General features: G+C 54.0%; 3 protein-coding genes across 3 annotated transcripts; 1 reads left to right on the forward strand and 2 right to left on the reverse strand.

Moving 5' to 3' along the window:
• Positions 1-7,174: 7,174 nt before the first annotated feature.
• On the reverse strand, positions 7,175-8,090 carry LOC139837471 (uncharacterized). Its single transcript, XM_071826904.1, has 3 exons — positions 7,990-8,090; positions 7,777-7,882; positions 7,175-7,692 (listed from the first exon to the last, which is right to left on the reverse strand). The coding sequence occupies exons 1-3, from the start codon at positions 8,080-8,082 to the stop codon at positions 7,286-7,288; spliced, it is 606 nt and encodes a 201-aa protein (XP_071683005.1). The 5' UTR covers positions 8,083-8,090; the 3' UTR covers positions 7,175-7,285.
• Positions 8,091-8,889: 799 nt separating this feature from the next.
• Positions 8,890-10,197, reverse strand: LOC139837795 (uncharacterized). Its single transcript, XM_071827076.1, has 3 exons — positions 10,171-10,197; positions 9,362-9,883; positions 8,890-9,252 (listed from the first exon to the last, which is right to left on the reverse strand). The coding sequence occupies exons 1-3, from the start codon at positions 10,195-10,197 to the stop codon at positions 8,890-8,892; spliced, it is 912 nt and encodes a 303-aa protein (XP_071683177.1).
• Positions 10,198-23,034: 12,837 nt separating this feature from the next.
• On the forward strand, positions 23,035-23,781 carry LOC127321146 (uncharacterized). Its single transcript, XM_051350172.1, has one exon. The coding sequence runs from the start codon at positions 23,035-23,037 to the stop codon at positions 23,779-23,781; it is 747 nt and encodes a 248-aa protein (XP_051206132.1).
• Positions 23,782-24,456: the final 675 nt, after the last annotated feature.

The raw sequence follows: 24,456 nt of genomic DNA on the forward strand, positions 1-24,456 counted from the left end.
GCGACCTTGGCGCTGAGATCGCCCGCGACGGCGCTCCTTCGCCGGCTCTATCCGTGGAGCTCCCCGTCTACAACACCCCCGACAAGAACATGCGCGCGGCCGAAGCCGCCGCAGAAGAGCTGAGCCGCCTCGAAGGCGAAGAGTTACGCCGCCAGACCAGGCGGGTGACTGAGCTGCTTAACGCAGCCAACAGGCAGATCGCCGACCCCAGGTATGTCAACGCCCCCAGAGCTTCTCACGCTCGTGGAGCTGCAGGCAACGACAGGGAAGGCGCCAGGGACACGGCCGAGTCCGCCTCCCCAGGACCAAGCCGACGCCATGACTCCCGGGCCACGCACAGCTCGGGCCGGCCAAGCCACCAGCCGAGCGGCAGCGGCCGCAGCCGGCCCCCTCCAAGCCGGAACCAGGAGCAAGACTCCGGGCCCCGCCGTCATCACCGGCCGGCTCCAGAAACAAGCGGCGCGCGCCAGCCGGCACACTCCCGGCTGGGCCCGCGCATCGAGCCCGCCGACGCCCGAGACCGCCTTGACCGGCTGGTCGAATCCCGCATCGCGGAAGAAGAAGCTCCAGCCGGCCCAAAGTGCTTCGGGCCCCGCATCGCCAACGAGCCCACGCTCGAAGGCTTCACGCTCCCTCGCGACACCCCCAAGTACGACGGCACCGCCAAGCCGGAGGACTGGCTGCAGGACTACTCCACCGCAGTCGGCATCGCCAAAGGCAACAAGCGCTGGGCCGTGCGCTACTCCCCCCTGATGCTGGTCGGCTCCGCCCGCACTTGGCTCAACAACCTGCCAGCCGGCAGCATAAACGGCTGGCTCGACTTTGAAGCGGCCTTCATCAGCAACTTCACCGGCACCTATCGCCGGCCGGGTCGCCCTCAACAGCTTGAGATGTGCAAGCAGGGCCCCGACGAGACGGATCGCGCGTACCTAACGCGTTGGTGCGAGATGCGCAACTCCTGCGAGGGCGTGCACGAGATCCAGGCCATCAGCTTCTTCATGGGAGGCTGTCGGCCCAACACCATGCTGTGGCACAAGTTGCGCCGCAGTGACCCCAAGTCGATGGCCGCCTTGATGGCCATCGCCGACAAGTACGCGCTGGCTGAGGAAGCCGGCAAGGCGCCGGCTGACATTCCGCCGGCCCCCACCCGAAGAGACAACCACAAGCCGGCCGAGGCCGCCTCGCACGGCAGCCGGCGGGACAACTACCGCGGCAAGCGTCACAGCGACCAGCCGGACCGCCGGTACGGCTCCACCCACGTAGCCGCCGTGGCAGAACAACGCGGCAGGCGGCAGCCGCCGCCGAAGCAAACAGACCGGCAGTGGAAGCCGAAGTACACCTTCGAGCAGATGCTCGACTCGCCGTGCAAGTACCACAGCGGCAAGAACCCCTCCAACCACCTCACCCGCGATTGCCACTTCATGAAGCGGCTGACAAGCGGTGAACCTCTACCACCTCCACCCCCGCCTCCACCAGCCGGCGGGCCGGGTGGCCAAGCCGGCGCAGAGAACGCCAACCTCGAGCACCACGAGGCTAACCAAGTGCATCATGGCGGCCGGTATCTGGCCGAGGACGCCACCTACATCATCTTCACCTCTGAGCCCGAGGACAGGACGAGCCAAGAGCGCCGTTCCCTCGAGGTCAACGCGGTCATACCGCCGGTCCCCCAGTACCTAAACTGGTCGGAGCAGGCCATCACTTTTGATCGCCGCGACACACCGGCTGTCCTGCCGAAGCCGGGCAGCTACGCCATGGTCCTCGACCCCACCATCGGCACAACCCGGCGCAGCGTGCGTTTTTCGCGCGTCCTTATCGACGGCGGCAGCAGCATCAACATCCTCTACCGCGACACCGCCCGCAAGCTGGGCATCCAGGAGGCCGATTTGCGCCCATCCCCCACCGTCTTCGAAGGCATCGTGCCAGCCCAGTGCGGCCAGCCGATCGGCCGGATCACGCCGGAGGGGATGGTCGGGAAGCCGGACCAGTTCCGCACCGAGAGAATCGAGTTCGAGGTGGTGGACCTCGTGAGTCCCTACCACGCGCTCCCCGGGCAGGCCGGCCCCGACCAAGTTCATGGCGGTGCCCCACTATGGGTACCCGAAGATGAAGCTGCCTCGGCCCCAAGGGGGTCATCACCGTAGCCGGCGACTATCGCCGCTCCATGGACTGCGCCATGCGAGCTCCAAAATGGCCCAAACGCTGGTCATCGCCACCGAGAAGCAGCTCATCCACGACGCCGTTGCCCTCGCCAAAGCCGCGCAGACAGACATGCCGGCTGCGGGCAACCCGGCTGGGACGACTCACTTCCAGCCGGCCGACCACACCAAGAAGATCCTCCTGGACCCGGCGCAGCCGGACAAGTTCGTCACCATCGGTGCCGGCTTGAACAAGAAATAGGAAAGCGAGCTCACCAGCTTCCTCCGTGAGAATCGGGACATCTTCGCATGGACTCCAAGAGACATGCCGGGTGTGCCGAGGGAGTTGGCTGAGCACCACCTCCACGTCCGGCCTGAAGCCAAGCCGGTGAAGCAGCCTCTCAGGCGCTTCGCCGAAGAACGAAGGAAGGCCATCGGTGAAGAAATCGCCCGGCTCCTAGCTGCCGGCTTCATCATGGAAGTGCTGCACCCGGACTGGTTGGCGAACCCGGTCCTGGTGTTGAAGAAGAACGGCTCCTGGCGCATGTGTATCGACTACACCAGCCTGAACAAGGCGTGCCCGAAGGACCCCTTCCCCCTGCCGCGCATAGATCAAGTCATAGACTCGACTGCCGGCTGTGAACTGTTGTCTTTCCTAGATGCCTATTCAGGCTACCACCAGATTCCTTTGAATCCGGCTGATCAAATAAAGACTTCGTTCATTACCCCGTACGGGGCTTACTGCTACACGACTATGCCATTCGGCTTGAAAAATGCAGGCGCCACCTACCAAAGGTGCATGCAAAAGTGTTTGCAGGATCAAATCGGCAGAAATGTTCACGCATATGTGGATGATGTCGTTGTAAAAACCAAGGAGATGCCTACCCTCCTTGACGACCTGAGAGAAACCTTCACCAATCTGAGAAGATTCCGGATGAAGCTCAACCCGGCCAAGTGCACATTCGGCGTGCCGTCTGGCCAGCTCCTTGGCTACCTCGTCTCTCAGCGAGGGATCGAAGCCAACCCGGACAAGATCAGTGCCCTGGAGAAGATGGAACTGCCGCAGTGCCTCAAGGACGTCCAGAAGTTTGCTGGCTGCCTGGCCTCCTTGAGCCGCTTCGTCAGCCGGCTGGGGGAGAAGGCACTGCCCCTGTATCAACTAATGAAGAAGGCGGACAAGTTCGTCTGGTCACCGCAGGCGGATGAAGCCTTCCGTGACTTGAAGCGCGTGCTCTCCACCGCGCCAATCCTTGCGACGCCGGCTTCCATGGAGCCGATGCTGTTGTACATCGCAGCCACCAACCGAGTGGTTAGCGTTGTCCTGGTGGTGGAGCGCAAAGAAGCCGAAAACAGAGAGAAGCTGGTCCAGCGCCCAGTCTATTACCTCAGCGAAGTGCTCTCCCAGTCGAAGCAAAATTACCCCCACTACCAGAAGGTCACCTACGGCGTGTACATGGCGGCCAAGAAGCTCAAGCATTACTTTCAAGAACATCCCATCAGGGTGGTCGCCACAGCACCTCTGGCGGAAATCATCGGCAGCAAGGATGCCAATGGCCGGGTTGCCAAGTGGGCCCTGGAGCTAGCCGCCCACACCATCCTCTACGAGCCACGCACAGCCATCAAGTCGCAGATCCTCGCCGACTTCTTCGTCGACTGGGCTGAGATGCGCACCGCCGCCTGTGCCGGATTCCACACATTGGAAGATGCACTTCGACGGCTCGAAGATGCGCAACGGCTTGGGAGCCGGCATCGTCATCACCTCTCCTAAGGGGGACCGGCTGGACTACGTCCTGCAGATCCACTTCGCCGCATCCAACAATGTGGCGGAATATGAAGCGCTCATTCATGGGCTGAAGCTGGCCAAGGAGATTGGCGTGCGCCGCATACTTTGCTTCGGCGACTCCGACTTGGTCATACAGCAAGCATCTGGCGACTGGGACGCGAAGGACGCCAACATGGCCTCGTACCGCTTCCACGTCCAGCAGCTATCCGGCTTCTTCGACGGCTGCGAATTCCATCATGTGCCACGAGCAAATAACGAAGCGGCTGACGCCTTATCCAAGATTGGCTCAACCCGGCAAGCCATTCCGCCGGGTGTCGCCTTGGCGGTTCTCAAGAAGCCGTCCATCATACCGTCACCGGACTCGGATTCAATATTCGTGCCGGCTGACCCGGGGGCTGTTCAGCCGAACCCGGGGGCTTCATCGCCCAAGTCGGGGGCTAACAAGCCAAACCCGCCGGCTAGCATGCCGAACCCGGGGACTTCTCAGTCCAACCCGGGGGCTTCATCGCCAAACTCGGGGGCTAACAAGCCGAACCCGCCGGCTAGCAAGCCGGACCCGGCGACCATGCAGTCGAATCCGGAAGCTCCCACGCAGGAGGCCCTGTTGGTCAGCGTATTCGAGATAAAATGCGTACCTTCATGGGCACAAGAGTTCCTCTCCTACCTCACCGACGGTGTGCTGCCCGACGATAGAGTCCAGGCCAGGCAGATTGAGAGAAGGGCCAAGGCCTATACCATCATCAACCACCAGCTGTACAAACGCAGCGTAAGTGGGGTGTTCCAGCGGTGCGTCGAGCCGGCTGAAGGGATTGAACTCCTACGGGAAATCCATCAAGGAGAGTGCGGACATCACGCCTCATCTAGAGCCATAGTGGCCAAAGCCTTCCGGCACGGCTTTTACTGGCCGACTGCGCTCAGAGACGCAGAAGATTTGGTGAAGAAGTGCAACGGCTGTCAGCGCTTCGCAAAGCAAAGACACCAGCCGGCTTCCGCCTTGAAAACCATCCCCATCACATGGCCATTTGCCGTATGGGGCTTGGATATGGTGGGCCCATTCAGAACAGCGCGAGGCGGCATGACACACCTCTTGGTGATGATTGACAAATTCACCAAGTGGATCGAAGCCAAGCCAATCAAGAAACTGGACGGGTCCACAGCCGTCACATTCCTCAAGGAGATCATTGTGAGATTCGGCTACCCCCACACCATCATCACCGACAACGGCACCAACTTCTCCCAAGGCATCTTCTCTCGCTATTGGGGAAATGGGGATCCGGATGGCCCTATCTTCGTGGCACACCCGAGTCCAACGGACAAGTGGAAAAGGCTAACGGCTTAGTCCTAGCCGGCATCCGGCCACGGCTGGTGGAGCCGCTCGAGCGAGCAGCCGGCTGCTGGATTGAGGAGCTGCCCAATGTGCTGTGGAGCCTGCGCACAACGACAAACCGCTCAGTCGGCTTCACACCATTTTTCCTCGTATACGGGGCCGAAGCCGTCTTGCCGACTGATATCGAGCATGACGCGCCAAGGATCAAGCTCTACACAGAAGCCGAAGCCAAAGAAGCTCGCGAAGATGGAGTCGACCTGGTCGAAGAGGCCCGGCTGCTGGCTGAGTCTAGATCTACCATCTACCAGCAAAGCCTCCGACGCTATCACAGCCGGAAGGTCCAGCCCTTAGCATTCCGAGAAGGAGACCTAGTGCTCCGGCTGATCCAGAGGACAGCCGGACAGCATAAACTGTCATCCCCATGGGAGGGTCCCTTCATCGTGAGCAAGGCGGTAGGCAATGATTCCTACTATCTCATAGATGCCCAAGAGGCTAAGAAAAACAAGCCGGACAAGGCTGACGAGGAGACTAAACGTCCCTGGAATGTCGGGTTACTCCGCCCATTTTACACATGAGAGCAGGAATGTATGTATCCCTTGTATCCCTTTTGCAAGTTATGAAAAAGCTTGCGCCAAGAGCGCCGTTTCCGACAAGTTTTTCGCGTACTTTACCTTGTTTCGCCAATTGGCTTGAACCCTCTCACGCGGCCGGCTCGGTAACGTGATCCGGTTTCCGACAGCCGGCTTCCGATCCAGCTACAGACCGCAACCCGGCTGTCCATGGCGGGAGTAAGGTCTAGGGAGCCGGCACGCGAAAAACGACTAAGGGAAAGAGTAAAGCGAGTTGACTTGCAACTTTTCATAAAGTGCCGGATTGCCGAATTCAGCTCGTTCGACTGAAATACTGTCGGCCTCACCCGGCGGCCCGCTCTTGATCCGGCGACGGATCGCAAGTCGGACGTACGACCGGCAAGGGCACAGCCAAAGAGTGGGGCGGATGGGAAAAAGCGAACGAGTCGAAAGAAAGCAAATCGGCACACAAATGATTAACAAACACACTAAAGTGTGACTTAATAAAAGGCGATAATATTGTCTTACATCTGCACCCGGCATCCCGGGGATTTAATAAATTGTCTTGCAAAAGAACAACTGAAAAGCAGGAAATCTAAGCCGGAGGGGCATCAGTGGAGCCGGCGGCCGGGTCGTCCTCAGGCACGTCTTCCGCCTCCTCCTCATCCATGTATTCTTCATCATTGGATGGAGGAGGGTTCGGATCCGCGACGAAGAGGGTCTTGTCGACGAACTCGGCGATGGTGCTGGCTCGAGCGAGGCGGGCGGCCTTGAGATCGGCGGGGAGCTTGGTCTCCACGCCGGCTCGCCGGGACTCCAGCTGCCCCAGGTCCACCTCGTTGTACCAGGAGAGGACGAAGGACAGCGCCATGTCGGCACCGGCGCGCGTGGCCGACTCCTTCCAGTCGAGGAAGCGGTCCGGCGCCCGCTCCATCGCGGAGATGAGGCCGGAGATGTCTTGCGGCACCGCCTCCCCAGGCCATAGCATGGGCACCAGCTCTTCAGCCGCTTTCCGCAACTCCCAGCCGAGCTGGGTGACGGGCTCGATGCGGGCGGCCATGGACGCGTGTGGTCCTGCATGGAGAAGTACTCCGAGCTGCCCTCGCCAGTCTCCTGCCTCCTGGAGTCACGTGCGGCGCCGACGGCTGCCAAAGCCGCCTCTGCGTCTCGGGGAAGGCCGCTGAAGAAGAAGAAGCATGTCGAAGCCATCAAAGCCGAAATAAGCTGAAAAATGCAAATTTTCGAAGTCCTAGTAAGCCTTGGCGGACGGCAAGAACCGATCGCCCCAGCCGAAGATGGAGATTCCGAAGCTCTAAAGTAGCTTGGCGGCAGCCGGCAAGAACCGACTGCCCCCAGCCCGAAAATGGAGATTTCGAAGTAAAAAAGAAAAAGCCTGGCGGCAGCCGGCAAGAACCGACTGCCCCCAGCCCGAAGATGGAGATATCGAAAAATCAGAAGTTTCTGCTGCCGGCTACCAACGAAAGTCGGCAGTCGACAGCCGAAAGCCGGCACAGGGTAGGAACATAAAGATGCACTCACCCGCCAAGCCGCGATCAAGCGCGCTAAAGTCATCAGTCCAGCGTTTGGCGGTAGCCGTCAGCTCTGTGGACTTGGCAGTGACCTCCTCCTGCAGCACAAGCCGCTGCTTCTCCACCTCCGACAGCCGCCGGCTCAGATCATCCACCTTCTCCTTCTCCGCCGTCCTGAGGGAGTTGAGCTCGGTGATGTGGTTCTTCTCCAGCAGGCGCAGCCGTGTCAGCTCCTGCTCAGCCAGCTTGAGCTTGGCTGCGGCAGATCGGCCCGCCTCCTCGCTCTCGGCGCACTGCGCGCGAGCGGCTCGGAGATCCGACTCCAGCTGCGGGACCTTGGCGGCCTCAACTGCGAGGCGGCCGGAAAGAAATGTCAGCCAACCAAGATTAAGAAAGAAACAAGACATCAAGTCGAAAGAAGCATAGAGCTTACCCTTGACAGCCTCCAGCTCGCGAGCCAAGCCGGCTCGCTCGATCTTAGCCTTGTGGTAGCTGGTCACCACCTGGTTGTACAAGAAGGTGCGCCGCTCCTCAACCGTCTGAAAGAATCAGTTGCTTAGACAAGACCTGGACTGGCTTCAGGCAGCCGGCCCACGTCTCGGAGGGCTACCAGAACAAGAAAATTGCAAAAGAAAAGAAAACACACCTTCTCAGCATCCTCCAGCGTCGCCAGCTGGGCAAGGGTCTCGGCGGCCTTGGTCTTGAGGCTGGCCCGATAGCCGGAGAAAAGCATCTTCATGGGCGCCGTGCCAGCTGCCCCTCCCGGCTGAGTACCTCGCAGGAGTTCGCCTGATGCCATGCCCTCTCCATGGTTCCTGCCGAGCCAAAGCTGGAGTCGGAGGCGGATGGCACAGCCACCAGCCGGGCACCCTTGGCCACATGAAGGCCCTCAGACGGGCCCGCTGCGCCCTCCGTCCTCACCAGCGCGTGCGAGTCGGCGCCCTCCGTGCGCGCCGGCTCGTCCCTCGCCGGCTCCTGCCTGGGTGGCTCGTCCCTCGTCGGCCGAGGCGGCGGCGTCGCTCCGGCGCAGCGGATGGCCCAGCCGGCCCAGTTGTCTCCGGCGCCCGGGCGCCCTCCGGACTCTCGTCCAACTCCACCACGGCGGGCCTGCTGCCGGCTCCGGCCGCAGCGGCGCGGCCCTGCCAGCGCCGCCAGTCCTAGGAGCAGCCCCGCCGGCTCCGGCCCCGGCTGAAGGCGGCATGCCCCGCCCGGCCCCAGCGGCCGAAGAGGCGTCCGGCGCGGGAACATGTCGTCCAGCGTCGGCTGCCGCGTTGGCTCGACCCGCGTGCCGCGATCCGGCGCGGAGGCCAGCGGCACGGCAAAGGAAGAAGCCCCCTGTCGCAGCGGCGGCGGCGTAGGTGCGCGCGAGGAAGGTTGCGGCGTCTGCTCCTCCTCTCGCGCGGAAGCGGCGACACCACGCGTGGAGCTTGCCGGGAGCCGCCGCCCTGAGCAAACTTGATAGGGGCCCTAGCCGGATAAACAGAAAGATAATAAGCATAAAAGTAAGGAAAGAAAAGGAATCAAACAAGAAAAAGAGAAAGAGAACTCACCCGGCTTGCTCCGGGACCTTCTTCGGCTGCTGCCGGCGCTGCTTCTTCGCCTCCAAGGCGGCGGTGGAGCCGGCTCGTTTCGTGCCCTTGGGCGCCGAAGTCGCCGTGGTGCTTGGCGGCCTCGAGCGCAGAGGCACGGCGGGGATTGGCCCCGTGCCGGACGTCGCCGGCTCCTCCTCCTCCTCCTGGTGCTCTGGTGAAGGGGGCGGATTGTGCTCCCCCTGGCCGCCTAGATCAGGCGCCTGCGGCAGATCGTCGTCGCCGGCATGGTCGCCGGCTTGGTCAGCCGGATCGACGAGATCCGGCGTCCACCTCTTCGTCGCCAGGTCGCCGTCCTCGGCGTTCTGGCGCTCAAAAACCTAGAAAGACAGAAAAGCATGAGCATATGACAAGCCGGAAGTCGGCAGAAGAAAAAAGAAGTCGGCCTCGCAGCCGCAAGCCGGAAAATGGCAAAGACTCGAAGCTTACCCGCGCCGGTGGATGGTTCCTGTCGCAGGGCGCCAGCCCGTAGCTCCAGTCCTCCGCCAAGTTCGCCTTGGTGATGTGGTTCACCCGGCTGGCCACCTGGGCCTTGGTGAGCGGCGCCTTGGACGTCCGGTTCGGATCGAACCGGCCGGACATGTGCCCGATCTTGTGGGTGCGCATCTGGAGCGGCAGCACCCGGCGCTCGGCGATGGTGCAGAGAAGATCTTCGGCAGTCAGCCCGCCTGCGGTGGCTGTCGCCAGGAGATCCCAGAGCAGGTTCACCTCGGCGTTCTGGTCCGTCGAGCGGGCGTTGTGGCTCCAGTTGATCCGGCCGACTGGAGGAGCCGGATTGAACTCCGGCAGGTTGATCCGGTCGACGAGCTCCCCCTCGTTGCGCACGTAGAAGAATGACATTTGCCAGTTCTTCACCGAGTCGACGGTGGGGATCTTGGGGAAAGGCGTACCAGGCCGGGTGTAGATCGAGGCGGCGCCGCAGGCTCGCAGGCGACCGTCGTTGGTCTGCGCCTTCAAGAAGAAGAGCCGGCTCCGAAGTCGATGTCGGGCCACAAGCCGGCGTAAGCCTCCATGAACGCTACGAAGCAGCTCAGGAGGACGCACGCGTTGGCCGGCAGGTGGTGCGGCTGAAGGCCGAAGTGGTCGAGGAATTGCCGAAAGAACGGCGAAGCCGGCAGACCCAGCCCGCGGTCGAGGTGCGCGCCAAAAACGACGCGCTCGCCGTTCCTCGGCTCGGGCTCCGTCTCCTCGCCGGGCACCCGCGTGATGACCGACCGCGGGACTCGCCGGAGGCGTACCAGGCGCTCGATGTCGTCCTCCCGCATGTAGGAGCCCCTCCACGATCCATCGGGGGACGCCATTGACGAGGTCGAGGAAGAAGATGACCGGAGAGGCTGAACGGCGAGGAAGAACCTTGCGGTCGCGGCGGCGGCAGCGGCGGCTGAGGACGCTCCGTCGAGACGCGCGGCCCCGTGGCGCCGGATTGGCGGGGTGGCGGCGGCGGATCGGTGGAGATTCGCCCGCCGGAGTTCGCCAGCGGAAGATGTTCGCCGGAGCAGCGGCGAGCTCGAGCGCGCAGAGGATAGCGATGGGAGCAAGAGTGCGAGGAAGAAGAAATGGCAAGTGGCCGCCTCGGGCGCCCGCGGCATTTATAGCCACCCGACGCGGGCGGTTGGCCTCCAAGTGGCGGTCGTGGGCCGTAACTCCTCCCACGTCGCCGGATTTACTGCGCCGTAACCACGCCGTAACTCCTCCCACGTCCACGACGGTTACCGAAAACGGCCACACCACGTCGCCCACTACCGCACCGGATCCGGAGGGACATTGATGTGACCAGACGAACCGACCACCGGGCCAGGCGTCAGACCGGTCAAGTCGGGCGCAGGACCCGAGGCGGCGGAGACTCCGGCGCGCCGCAAGCCGGAGCCGGACCAAAAGTTCCACTCAAGCCAAAATTCATCAGCAAGGCGGAGGCGCCATCAGATCTCGCGAGAAAGCAAAAAACTGCACAAGTGTAAAAAGCGGCCGGCTAGAAGCAGCCGGCAGGAACGAGCCGGATGAGGGCGCAGCCGGCTGAATGGAAATTCTCAGTCGGCCCCTCCAAGTGCCGTCTAATATACTCGAGAAGCCGGGAAAACCTGCCTAGGTCCTTCTGGGCGCAGGACCTTGCCAGCTTCGGGGGCTAATGTCGGGGGGAAGACCCCGGGTAGGGCAATGGACGCGGAGCAGCCGGCTGGCCACTGGCCGGCTCGCGGCAAGGCCGGCTGAGGTGCAGCCGGCTGGCGCCGTGGCCGGCTGGTCCGGAAGCCGGCTGGCTCTAGGTCCTAGTCGGCCTGGCTACGGCCACCACTGCTGTAGCTGGGCCGGCTTCTACAAGCCATATCCGACTGGGGTTTGTACCTCAGACCGACTCGAGGCTGGCGAGTCTTGCACTGGAAGGAACCGGGTTGGTGATCCGGGTTCCTAAAGTCCACGCTGACTCCATCTTCCGTAAAACGCGGGGCACTGTGGAGCAATAGTGCCGCGCGGTGGACAGGCCGTCAGGGCTTACGACGGTCCGTACCGGCTACAGCGGCTGACGGCGACAGGGACACCTCCTCCATACCGCTGACCGTGGCAGCCGGATGGGACAGGCCATGATGCTCAACCACTCCTGACGTCACCGCCTCGGGAAGGAGCGGGAGCCTAAGCCGGCCAAGCCGGCCAGTAGACTATAGGGTCTTATGTGTAAAAGTGCCGGTGCCTATATAAGCCGCACTACCCCTCTAGTGCGGGGACGATCGATCATTTCATTGCTTTCACCTACCTACAGAGCTGCCCTGTGAGAGAGATCATCATCTCCCTTAGCCTCTCAGGGCAAGCCGGACACAGCTCTAGGAGCACCACTGTACTGTGTGATCATCATATACACTCACAGCAGGAGTAGAGGTTTTACCTCCATCGGAGGGCCTCGAACCTGGGTACGTCGCCGTGTCGCTCGTGCCCATACCCGCTTCCGGATACCGCCGTGAGATCCCTCAGGAACCACTTCGATTAGCCACCCTATGGCATATGCCGTGACGATACCACGACAGAAGTGGTGCGGCGCACTGCGGCGCTTGTCTAGGCGTGGCCTGGCCTGGCCAGGTGCTGCTGTGCGCTCGGCGTGCGCCGCCGTGGCCGCCATGGCCGCGGCTGCTGTCTGCTCGCCCTGGTATGTGCTCCACCCTCTCTCTCTCTCTCGTTTGACTGTTCTTCATCTTCAACTTCTAGCTCTGGCCACGGCTTCTCCTCCTCGTGGAGATGCCTGCCGTGCTGATGCGCTGCTGCTGCGCCTAGCTAGCCGTGTATGCGCGTATGATGTTGTGCTGCTGCTGTGCTGCTTGTGCTGCTATGCTGTTGTGCATGGTCCTGTGCAAAGTTCCTAAGCTATGTGCTTGTTTAATCTTGCATTTCTTGCTTGAATCCTTCTCTGTGCCTCTGTTCTTGTTACTATTCTTGCTAGACACTCAAGTGTATTCAATTAAGCTGCCCTGGCTTGATTACTGTGTGTATTCCTTGCAATTTGCAAGTGTCAGTGCTCTGATGTGCTATATCTTGTGCTTAAATTCATGAGCATGCTCAATTGAGCATTGTTGTTGGCTTAACAATATTATCCAGTGATGAGTGTTGTGTGCTTTACTTGTGTGTCTTGATCCAATGGTACATCAGGCCTTTGATGTGCTTCTGGATACAATTATAAAGTCATTAATTCAGTATCTGTTTATTCAGTTATGGCTTGGGTGTAATTCTTCAGTAGCTGGCTCATTTCTGATGCTATGCTTGGCTATAGCAACCTGTAACAGGTGCTAGCAAGCTCTGATGATCATAAGATCATCAGTTGCTTGATGATTAACTGCTGTGCTTCCTTCTGTGGCTATCTGGTGCTCACTCTTTACTGTGTATGCATCACACAGGCTTGGCCTCTGTGTGATGGTGCTTGCTCAAGCATCAGTTGATGCTTGCAATGATCCATTGGATCATCTGCAAGGCTCTGGTGCATCAATTGCTTGTGTAATTCATTTATCTGTTTATCTTGCTTTATTAAATGGATGAATGATGTGAACTGTGATTCAGTGATGATCATTTCAATAAATTTGCTAGGGCTAGCTGGATGCCAACCACTGGTTGGGTACCCTAGCCCACTACTGAACCCTACTGGGTCATGATGTGGTGGTTCAAAGTGTTGGCTGTGGGTTTGAGGTGGCCCTGGCAGCTCTGTGATGCTGTCATGGGTAGCTCCCCCTCTCTGTGGCTTGCTAAGGTTGGTGATTGCTTGCTGGAATTGGATAATTGCTCACTGGTTGATCCAATACTGGACTTCCAGTGGCTTTTGATGCCGAGAAATTATATAGACAAGGATTTGTCTATTGTCTGATGGCATAGCTAGCTATAGGTGCTAAGTGTGTTGGGCTAGGCTAGCTGTGAATTCATTCTTTGCTGTATTTCCTTAGTTGTGCCACTGATTTGCATAACTAATGTTCCCCTAGGATGATTACCTATTGGCCTTACCCATATTTGCTTGCACCAAATGGCTTTGTAGCCAGATGATGACACAAACAGGGTATTCTACCCTTCTGTGCTCCTGTGATGCATAGTATGCTTATTTATGAGCAAAGCATGGTTTTGCTCAGGATGATCTTGTTTATACCTCACTCCAGCTCCTAGATTATTTGTTGGTGTAGAGGATTGCTTCTGTGCTTATTTGATTTGCTTGCCCTTCTCCTCCTTGCAAGCTGGTGGTGCTTGATTCAATTCAGTGGTTGTTTGAGCAGGTTGAACAGCAGTGGCTGTTCTTCCTGTTCTTGTGTTCTTGGTGAACTTACCCTGGTGAGTTGCTGCGGATGAACTGCTGGGTTCTGGCGGTGGAAAAGGTTTTATACCCTCCTTTCTTTGCTCTCCTGGTCGACAGCTGAGCCTGGCAACACTTGGTGACTCCCCTGGCTTGTGTGACCTGTTGTGCATGCACCTAGCCTGGTGAGCAGCTAGGTTGTGTGTGTGTGTCCTGGCTTGGGACTTGAGCTGTGAGAGGATCAGCTCGGCAGAGCTTGGTATTATCCACCATTTCACTGTTTTTCTAATCTGCCAAGTGGCTTTGCCACTTGGCATAACACTTGTTTTGTTTTGCTTGTGTCCAGGGATCAAAGTGATGATCAAAGTGAAGTTCAAGATCATCATGCACAAGCATTTCCTGAAGTTTGGTAGTTTAGGAATTTCATTAAATTGTAATCTTCTTTCTTTTTCTTTTTCCATTTTACTGATTCTTGTAATGTGTTGTAATCTCGCATATTCCAAATCTGAATATTGTAAAGACAATGTATCTTGTGTGATTATCAATAAATCTCAAATTTTCTCTAATGAGCTTTACTTAATATTTGTATTGTTTATATTGTTTATTATTTATAATTTGGTTAATGAATTACCTCACATTTGAATTATGAGATATTCAATTGATGTTTGAATTTGAATTTCAATTGCAACTTAGGTTTGAATTCAATCATGCAACTTAAGTTTGAATTCAATCATGCAACTTAAGTTGTGATGCAATATCTCTCCTCTCTTCTCAAAACCCTAACTTAGTTGAATGAGAAACAAGTTTATCGCACTCTCGAAACCCTAACCCTGTAAGGTGTCGAGAGAGAAACTTGTCCCCCTTCGATGCAGTTTTGTTTTAAAAGCGCGAAATTTCCCCAGAATTTACGATGCAATGCACATCCCTTTCTAAAATCTACCCCTCGATCGTCTCTAAACCTGGGACATTACAATATGCATGTTGAAAGTTGAAAGCAACTGCTGAAACTTGTATCTTCCCTTGTGTTGCTTCGATGCTTTTACTTTGAATCTATTCTTTTATGGGTTAACTCTTATGCAAGATCTTTGATGCTTGTCTTGAAAGTACTATTCATGAAAAGTTTTGCTATATGTTATCTATTTGGTTAGCAACTATAGATCGTTGCCTTGAGTCACTTCATTCATCTCATATGTTTTACAATAGTATGATCAAGGTTATGTAAGTAGCATGTCACTACAAAAATTATTCTTTTTATCGTTTACCTACTCGAGAGCGAGCAGGAACTAAGCTTGGGATGCTTGATACGTCTCCAACGTATCTATAATTTCTGATGTTCCATGCTAGTTTTATGACAATACCTACATGTTTTGCTCACACTTTATAATGATTTTATGCATTTTCCGGAACTAACCTATTAACAAGATGCCGAAGTGCCAGTTCCTGTTTTTTCTGCTAGTTTTGGTTCCAGAAAGGCTGTTCGGCCAATATTCTCGGAATTCGACGAAATGAAGACCAAACATCATAATTCACCGAGACGGACCAGGACACCGAAGGGGAGTCAGAGGGGAGGCCTGGGGCCCCCAGACCATAGGCCGGCGCGGCCTGGAAGGGAGGCGCGCCGCCCTATGGGGTGGGACCCCCAGGCGCCCTCATGCGCCGCCTCTTCGCCTATATAAGCCCTTTCGACCTAAAAACACGATACGAATTGACGAAACTCCAGAAAGACTCCAGGGGCGCCACCGCCATCGCGAAACTCCAATTCGTGCGACAGAATCTCTGTTCTGGCACGCCACCGGGACGTGGAAGTGCCCCCGGAAGGCATCTCCATCGACGCCACCGCCTCCATCATGCTCTGTGAGTAGTTCCCCATGGACTACGGGTTCTAGCTGTAGCTAGTTGGTACTCTCTATCCCATGTACTTCAATACAATGATCTCATGAGCTGCCTTACATGATTGAGATCCATCTGATGTAATCAGTGTTGTGTTTGTTGGGATCCGATGAATTGTTACATTATGATCAGTCTATCTATATAAGTTTGTGAAGTTATTGTTGCTGCAATCTTGTTGTGTTTAATGCTTGTCACTAGTGCACGAGTGACATGATCTTAGATTTAAGCTCTATACTTATTGCTTAGATTGTATCTACAAGTTGTTTGCACATATTGCTGTCCGGAACCCGAGGCCCCAAAGTGACAGAAATTGGGACAACCGGAGGGGAAGGCTGTGATATGAGGATCACATGTTTTCACCAAGTGTTAATGCTTTGCTCCGGTGCTCTATTAAAAGGAGTACCTTAATTGCCAGTAGATTTCCTTGAGGCCCGGCTGCCACCGGCTGGTAGGACAAAAGATGTTATGCAAGTTTCTCATTGCGAGCACGTATGACTATATATGGAAAACATGCCTACATAATTAATAATCTTGATGTTCTGTCTTAATGCTATTTCAATCCTATCAATTTTCCAACTGTAATTTGTTCACCCAACACTTGTCACTTGTTATTGGAGAGTTACCAATAGTGAAGATAGCTGGGAACCCCGGTCCATCTCTCATCATCATATACTCGTTCTACATGTCATTGGAAGTAGTATCAACTATTTTCTGGTGTCATTGCCTCTGTGTTACTGTTACTGCTGCTGTGTTACTTTTACTATTGCTCTCATATTACTGCTGCTTTCACATCACCCCTGTTACTAGTGCTTTTCCAGGTGCAGCTGAATTGACAACTCAGTTGTTAAGGCTTATAAGTATTCTTTACCTCCCCTTGTGTCGAATCAATAAATTTGGGTTTTACTTCCCTCGAAGACTGTCGCGATCCCCTATACTTGTGGGTTATCAGATTCCCAGTCAACTACTTCAAATTCGAGTCTCTCCTTCCGGAAATTACTGGGTGTGCCAAATTCAACATCCAGGGAAATTTTACTGAGAGGGTATGCGGGTCGGGTTGGGATAATTCCGTGAAAACTAGTGTCAGACTCCTGCAACATCTCGGCAGCTACGCCTATCACTTTCATCGTGCTAGCAAATAGGAGGTTGAGGCTGCTTCCTCCATCCATGAATATTTTACTCATGTTGTATCCTCTAATCTGCGCTTCGACTACTAAAGCAGCGTGCCCCGGCCTAGGCACAACCATTAAATGATATGTTTTGCCGAACACAATGCTTTGATGTGACCAGTCGATGAATTCAGGCACATCCGCCATGGCTAACTCTACAAGTTTTATCTCCCGCGAGAACTTCTTGCCTTCTCTCTTTGACAAACTGGTCTTATGAACCATACTCACATGCCCTCGAGTGGCAGGGTAGACTTCAGTGGGTACGTAGATATCGTCAGAGACATGATAGGCTTCGGACGGTACATAGATGTCTTCCATTGGTGAATATCGTGGCCGTGCATAATCGATCGTCCTTGTTGAGTGAGCTGATGCTTCCTCGTTAGATTTTAACTCTTCACACAGCCTTCAAATATCAAGAAACCGTCGGCAATCTTTGAGCTGATGTGTCACCTTTTCAATGTTATCCTTCAGATCCAGATAAGCATGCAACTAGCATGGGGCGACGAGTTGCTCTGCTGCTGGTAAATAAGGTGCCCGAGTAAGGTAATCGTTTCGGTTTTGACCTTTGATCAACTATACGCGGCAACATCCTTCGCCGTGCTTATGAGGAAGATTTGTGGCCTGGTTGTTCGCCTCGTAACGAAGATCCCTTTTCCTCTTTCGACGCTCCTGTCTGCTTGCAACGTCAAAAGAGTTTCTTTGAGTACCTACATTGCTGACTGGATATGAAGAATCCCTTGAATTTCTCCTTGAATATGGCACGTTTGATCCTGGGGGTCGAAGAAAACCGCTGGCGTCGATGATGAAGTGAACGCCGCCGAAGGTTGAGTCCATGTCGCCGCGTAACCCCAAGAGATTGGATGGCGCATCGTTGTGCGGAGAGAACTCAAAGGATCCATAATGGGCTGGGTACCTTGAGCCCGACGGAGTTGGTGAAGACGGCATCGGCGAGGCCAACACGAACGCAGCCGACATGACCAGAGCATCCGATGACATGCGTTGTGCCGACAGGGTCCCCACAGACGGCGCCAATTGTCGGGGGTGCTCCCCGGCAATGCCCACCATGAGGGGCTTAGGGATGACGGAATTCTGCAGGCTAGCACGAGACATCGGTGATTGAACAAACAGGGAGAGAGATTTACCCAGGTTCGGAGCCCTCGATGAGGTAAAACCCTTACTTCCTGCTTGTCTGATCTTGATTATCGAAAATATATCGGATTACAATGGGGTAGCCGAAGGACTACGGTGGATTCGCCGAGAGGCTAGGGTTTTAAGCTCTAAGCTATGTCTGGCGATGATTCTAGGCATGTATGTTGTGTGTGGACAGATCCTCTCCTGGTCTTTATATAGCAAGCCAGGTCTCGAGAGATCTGTCAGATCTCCGGATTCGACTAAGGTACAAAGAGTCATAGCCTAAGTTTTCATTGTTTCTTCGTCTTCTTTCCTTGTTCGTCAAGTTCTTCCTTCGAATAAGTCATCTTTATTGACATCGACGCCCGTAGGCCCACTTTGGATATTCAGCAATCTTCATGGGCCCCTGGTTGGGCCGGTGGAGGTAGCTTAATGTCGGTTACCCGAAAGGTAATGCCCATATCACTTACCCTCATGGATAGCTCGCCACACATGAGATGGAGAGCTCCCTAATTATGCATCCAAAAAAAATACAATTCAGAAAGTAGATGACACCCTTCAGAACTCTTGCACTCAAGGACATAGGATCATACAAAATACGCCGCACCTGACGAGCCTGTCAAAGACTTTTGCGGGAACCGTATGTGGATCTGGTACGGGTTGCATGTTATATAGTATGCATATAGTACAACCGTATGTAAAAATATAAATAATTTTACGAATGTAATACTGTAAAAATATGTTGTGTGTCACGTAATTTTTTGCACGCTATAATGTAAATTAAGAGGGTCACCAAGGAGTCCAGGCCCAGATCATCCACCGTTGGATTGATTGATCGCGAATGGCATTAACCATTTCAACTGGGTGTATTTTGTATCTTGATGAGGGTGTTTGAAAAGCTAAGTTATGGTGCTGAATAATTTGCTTGACCTATTGATCGATTTGCGACACAGGAACTTTTAATTTGTAATACTAATGTACACATGTATGGGTACACGACATATCTCTGCCATCCATTGCCATAAAGTTGCTTTGAGATTCAAATAAGTCTCCTCTTTTTCTCTCATTTTCAGAAAATGGAGAACCCTCGATTAGACTAGCTTGGTAAAAAATACCTGCCAACAAAAGGTTGTTGGAACATGCTCTTATCAAAGCATCATGTCTCTCGCTCACAGTTCCAGGTGCCTTTCAGTTTTCAGCAACTGGGAGAACGACTGATTAAAACCCAGAAGTTTGCAGGTTTGATGGAGTCCTGGTAGTTGTCGATAAATTTTCCAGGTATGCTCATTTTATCCCCTTTTCCCATCAATATACTGCTTCCAGTATTGCATAACTGGTCTTAGACAACGCGTTAAAGTTGCACAATATGACTCTATCCATCATATCTGATCGAGATGGTGTATTCACAAGTGCATTCTGGACAAAACTTCTTCGTCTGACTGACACTCAGTTACAATTGAGTTCGCTTTATCATCCTCAGACAGATGGGAGCTACTGAAAGAGTTAATCAGTAGTTGAAAGCATATATGGGATGTTTGCTAGCTCAAGCTTGTCCACAACACTGGACTCACTGGTTGCCATTGGTCGAATATTGGTATTGGTATAACACCTATTGGCATTCTGCTCTGAACAAAACATCTTTTGAAGTGTTGTACAATTAACCACCGTGCCACTTAAGATTCAAAAAAAAAACACTGTGCCACTTCTGAATTGTGCCTGCGATGCTGTTACAATTACTGACCTCCAGGATTGGCTTGATGAATGGTCAGTTGTGCTTGACCTTGTTTCGGCAACAACTCTTTCATGTGCAATATAAGGTTTTTGGTTTCCTTTTTGGTCCTTTGTTTTTCGGTCCGCATGCGAATCTTTTGTAATTAAAACTCTTTCTATCTAATCGCATGGCAGTTCGACTGCCCGTTCCTCAAAAAAAAAAGGTGAAAGTTTCCGTGAACAAGAAAATAATCTTCGGTGAATTTGATGATCTGGTATTTCTTAAACTCCAACCATATATTAAGAATTCTATGGCTGTTGTTTCCAGTTAGAAGCTGGCTTATAAGTACCATAGTCCATATCGTGTGCTTGCTCGTGTTGGCAAGCTGGCCTATCACTTCGTAAAACCAGGAATGATTCGCATTCGTCCTGTGATCCATGTTTCACAACTTAAGAAGGCACCGGGTCCGCAAGTCCATGTACACAAAGAACTACCCTCTGTTGATCCTGGTGTGTAGGTACCCTTCAAGATTCTGCAACGTCGTATGTGTCGTAAGGGATCTGCCATGGTGTCCGAAGTGGTGGTTCATTGGACTGGTATGTCCGAGATGCTCCCACCTAGGAAGACGTTGCGTGCTGCGTCAACATTTCCCCGCGGCGCCATCTTGCGGACAAGCCAACTCCAGGCCGAACTGCAGGACGAAGCCCAAGAAGGAGAAACAGACGGCCTCCATCAGCTACCATATATCTCGGCTATATGTATGACAACATGGCAGTATGGCACGGAGAACAGGTTGGCCTGTTGATTCAGGCTTCGGCCGTAGATTCTGAATGCGCCAAGGCGTTGCTATAATAGCGGCTGTAATTTCAAAATCGAACCAAATCCCTATACAATTTGTGGTATGGGAGAGTGGCTAACAGTTTCCCTTTTACCAAAAAACCTTAATTATCTACATCAAAATGTCAAAAGGAGCAAAACATAATGCAGATGGGAGGTTAAACAAGGAACGTCCCAGGTTCTGCCCTTGGATCATTAAAATGAAGCCACCAGAGCTTTATTTATTACGAAAAGGAAGAAAGGCAAAAAGATTGCTGGACTGGAATAAAATAGCCGACAGTCTTTTAATACAGTAAAAGTTATGTATATGTATTCTACTCTTTAGATGTACAGTTGTACTACCGACACCTTAGCACCTTGCTTCCTCTTCACAAAATAATTTCTTAATGAAAAAACTTGTGGCTTCATCTTCACAACATAAATAGTAAGATCTGATCTGTAGTTCTCGATTATTGCCTTCCTCTGTGCAAGAAACCGCAGTGGTGCTTTCATCTTAAAGCCATCAGCACGCAGGTCCCTCTTAGGCTGGTGCCAACGCGGGCGCCAGTGAGGGCGTTACCGCCCGGGGCGGGGCGGGAGAGGGGCTGGAGGCGGGCGGGACGAGAGGGAGGGGCGCCGGCGGGGGCGCCCGGCGGTAGCGCCCGCTCCCGCCCGGCTGGCGCCCGCGTTGGCGGCGGGAGGGAGGCGGGAGAGGGGCGGAGGCGGGCGGCGCGTTGGCGGGGTGGGGCGGGAGGCAGGCGGGCGCTAGGGCGGGCGAGAGCGGGCGGGAGGCGGGCGGGAGGCGGGCGGGATGCGGGCGAGAGTGGGCGGGAGCGGGGCGGGAGTGGGGCGGGAGTGCCCAACGGCTAGCTGACGTGCCGCGACGCGATTGGTCCACGTCAGCTAGCCGTTGCTGGTTCAAATTTTCAGCTCCACCCCTATAAATACCCCCATATACCCCCATATTTTTCACTCACACTCCACACCCATCTCATCTCCATTCATCACCTTCCCTCTCTCAACTTCTCCACCATGTCCGGTTGGACTCCACCAGATTTCACCACGTTCACGGATCTGATGCAAGACGGGTCACCAATAGACCTCGAAGGTGTCTCTCCGACACATCGTCGCACCAATGTAGCTTCTTCGCCGATTCCCCGAGTTTTATGGTCCCCCGGCGCACCATGATGAAGAGTTTAGTGAAGGCTAAGCTATTCAAGCAATGGAACAAAATGAAAGACCGATCAACCGTCGACATGAACGAAGCAGAAAAGCGCAAACATGAGAAGGCCATGAAGATGGTGGAAAAAGAGCTTGGTCTGGAAGATGATGACGACGAGGAGGAGGAGCAGGAACAAGAGGAAGAAGAGTAGAATTTTTATTTATTATGTAATTTTTATTATTTATTATGCAATTTTTATTAATTATTATGTAATCGGTAATATTTTAAGTTGAATAAAATAATTTCTTGCATTATTTTGAATGTCTAAACAAAATCGAGTGAAATAACTTAATGTGGAAAAGAAATGGTGATGTGGAGGAGAGAGAAGTGAGAGTGGGGACTATAGCCCATGCATTGGCAAGGTGGGGTGAGAGTGGGGTGAGAGTGGGGTGAGAGTGAGAGAAAAGCTGACGTGGCGGGGCGGTGCGTTGGCACCAGCCTTACCAATCTGTCCGAGATTCCTAACCAAAGTGCATTATTAAAATTCCGCTTGTCTACCTCTTAGCACATGATCGATCGTAGTTATGGTCTTAGGGATTAGTACTCAGTGGCGGAGCTTGAAAGAAAATAATAGGCGGGCCACAATTAAAAGAAAACACAAAACATTGTTCCAAATCATACTACTTCCCTTGTCTCGCTTTTTTTTCTTTTTTTCAAGCTGTTGCAATCTACAAAATTGATGAACAAATTCAGAAATTCAGTGAACAGTGAACAATACTACTATAATTGGGGAACAAAATAAAGATTACCAAGGCGAGTAGGAAGAATAGGAAAGTAGATGCTATAAATTGGTAACGAAAAATTTGAGAAAAGAAAGAATATTACGCAGGCGAGTAGGCAGAATAATTCTAGACGAGAAGGCCAAAGGGTGAAAGGGGATCGATCCGGTTTGGTCGCGGCTTGCGCTGTCGACTGCTACAGCTCCTGCCGTCCTCGTGCCCATGTCTATGGCTGCTGGCTGCTAGAGCTCCTGCCAGCCTCGTGCTTGTGCCCTCAGATGTGGCCTTCGGCAGTGCGGAGAACCCCTGGCCGGCCCCTGGCTTCCGGAGGTGGCGCGGCGCTGCTGTGCTTCCTCGCTCTACTGATTCCCTCGATTTCCCCCTCTATTTCTATCCAAAGTGCTAACCGTAGCGAGGCGCCCTCACGGCCATGGTTCCCTGCAGAGCGTTGAGAGGAAGAAGGAGAGGAAGATGCAGGCATCACGTTCTGGTCAGCTGGGCCTAGGCATCACCGCATCAGATGTATATGGGTTAACATTTTTTTGGCAAAAAACTGGGCGGGCCTTGGCCCAGTTTTGCCCCAACTAAGCTCCGCCAGTGTTAGTACTATAAAAGCACATACATACATGAGAACTACTTGTGTGGTATATAGTCCATATTTGTTATCAACGAAGAATATAATTGTAGAAATACGCGCATGTCTGAAGCATGCCAGTTGCCAATAGGCTCGGGGCGCGACGAGGCACAGTTGCCGTTGCAGCAGCATCCCGAGCTGCTGATGGCCGCTCGGGAGGGCAATCCGGCACGATTAACTCGTCTCCTGGGAAACGGGCCTGCGGGCTCCGGAGTGGTCGTCAACATCGGGGACGCCGACACCGCCATGGACGAGTCAGCGCGTCCTGTGGACACAGTCGGCGTGGACGTCCCCATGGACGTGGAGCTGAACAAAATCCTCCATGTTATTGCGTCCAATGGAGACATCCCCGACTTCCTGGAGAGCGCGAGGGTCGTCTACGGCATGGCCAACCACCTCCTGGACGCATGCAACGCCAACGGCGACACGCCCTTCCATTACGCGGTGAGGGCTGGGATGGTGGAAATTGTCTCGGAGCTCATCAGTCTGGCGAGAACGGAGGGTGGTGGGGAAAGAGTGAAGGCGGTGCTTGGAAAGCTGAACAAGCAAGGGGAGACGGCCCTTCACGAGGCCCTCCGCTTGCCCTACAAGGAGACAGTCCTGGCCATGGTCAGCAGGTTAATGGCGGCGGATGCCGAACTGGCTCAGGTTCCACTTGCAGATGGCACCTCGCCGCTGTACCTGGCCGTCTTGTTGGGGCATGATGATATTGCCGAACGGCTGCATCAACATGACGAGGGGCTCTCTTATTCTGGACCAAATGGACAAAACGCTTTGCATGTTGCTGTTCTCCGGAGCACTAGTAAGTAGTACATCCTTACTCAATATTGCAAATTTCTTATGTTCTCACTTCTTATTATAATGTTAGCATTTTTTAGAGACGGCTGGCACTTCTTCCATATCCGACGGATATCTATGTCGCTAATTTGTCCTGTATAATAAAAAACTATATAACATATAAATTATACTATCAGTAAGTATCTATACCTAATAATAAAGGGAGAAGTGTTTCCGTAGTTTGGTCCGTTTCATATGTCTGGTTTCTGTCGTCCGTTTCATCCGTCGTGCGTGCGTGATCTGTGCCGCGTAAGAATTTGCTCCCGGTACGATCGAATCTCTATTTTGGTAGTGTATATACGAACCGCTGTCCCGGACATCCACGTCCTGCGCTCGTGGACCGGCCACAGTTGGAATTTCTCCTACCGTATCAGGCTTGGTTTCCCGCATCTAAAAAAAAGGCTTGGTCTCCTGTCCTTGCTCCTAAAAAGAGTCCCAGACAAGGTCTAAATAAAACGGTCATATATACGCAACTCCAGCCTCCTATCGATCAACCAACACGATCTACAAAATTATCGCTGGCTAATAACTTCGACATGAAGTTCGTGCGGCGTGCCTCCTGTAAAAACGTGAGCACGATCCACGATCTTCACTTGCAAGTCTGGAATCAATCGAATTTCGTGATTCTTCGTCGAGGATCCCATCGAG

The sequence above is a fragment of the Lolium perenne genome, chromosome 3, assembly GCF_019359855.2.
Source record: "Lolium perenne isolate Kyuss_39 chromosome 3, Kyuss_2.0, whole genome shotgun sequence".
Lineage (NCBI taxonomy): Eukaryota > Viridiplantae > Streptophyta > Magnoliopsida > Poales > Poaceae > Lolium > Lolium perenne.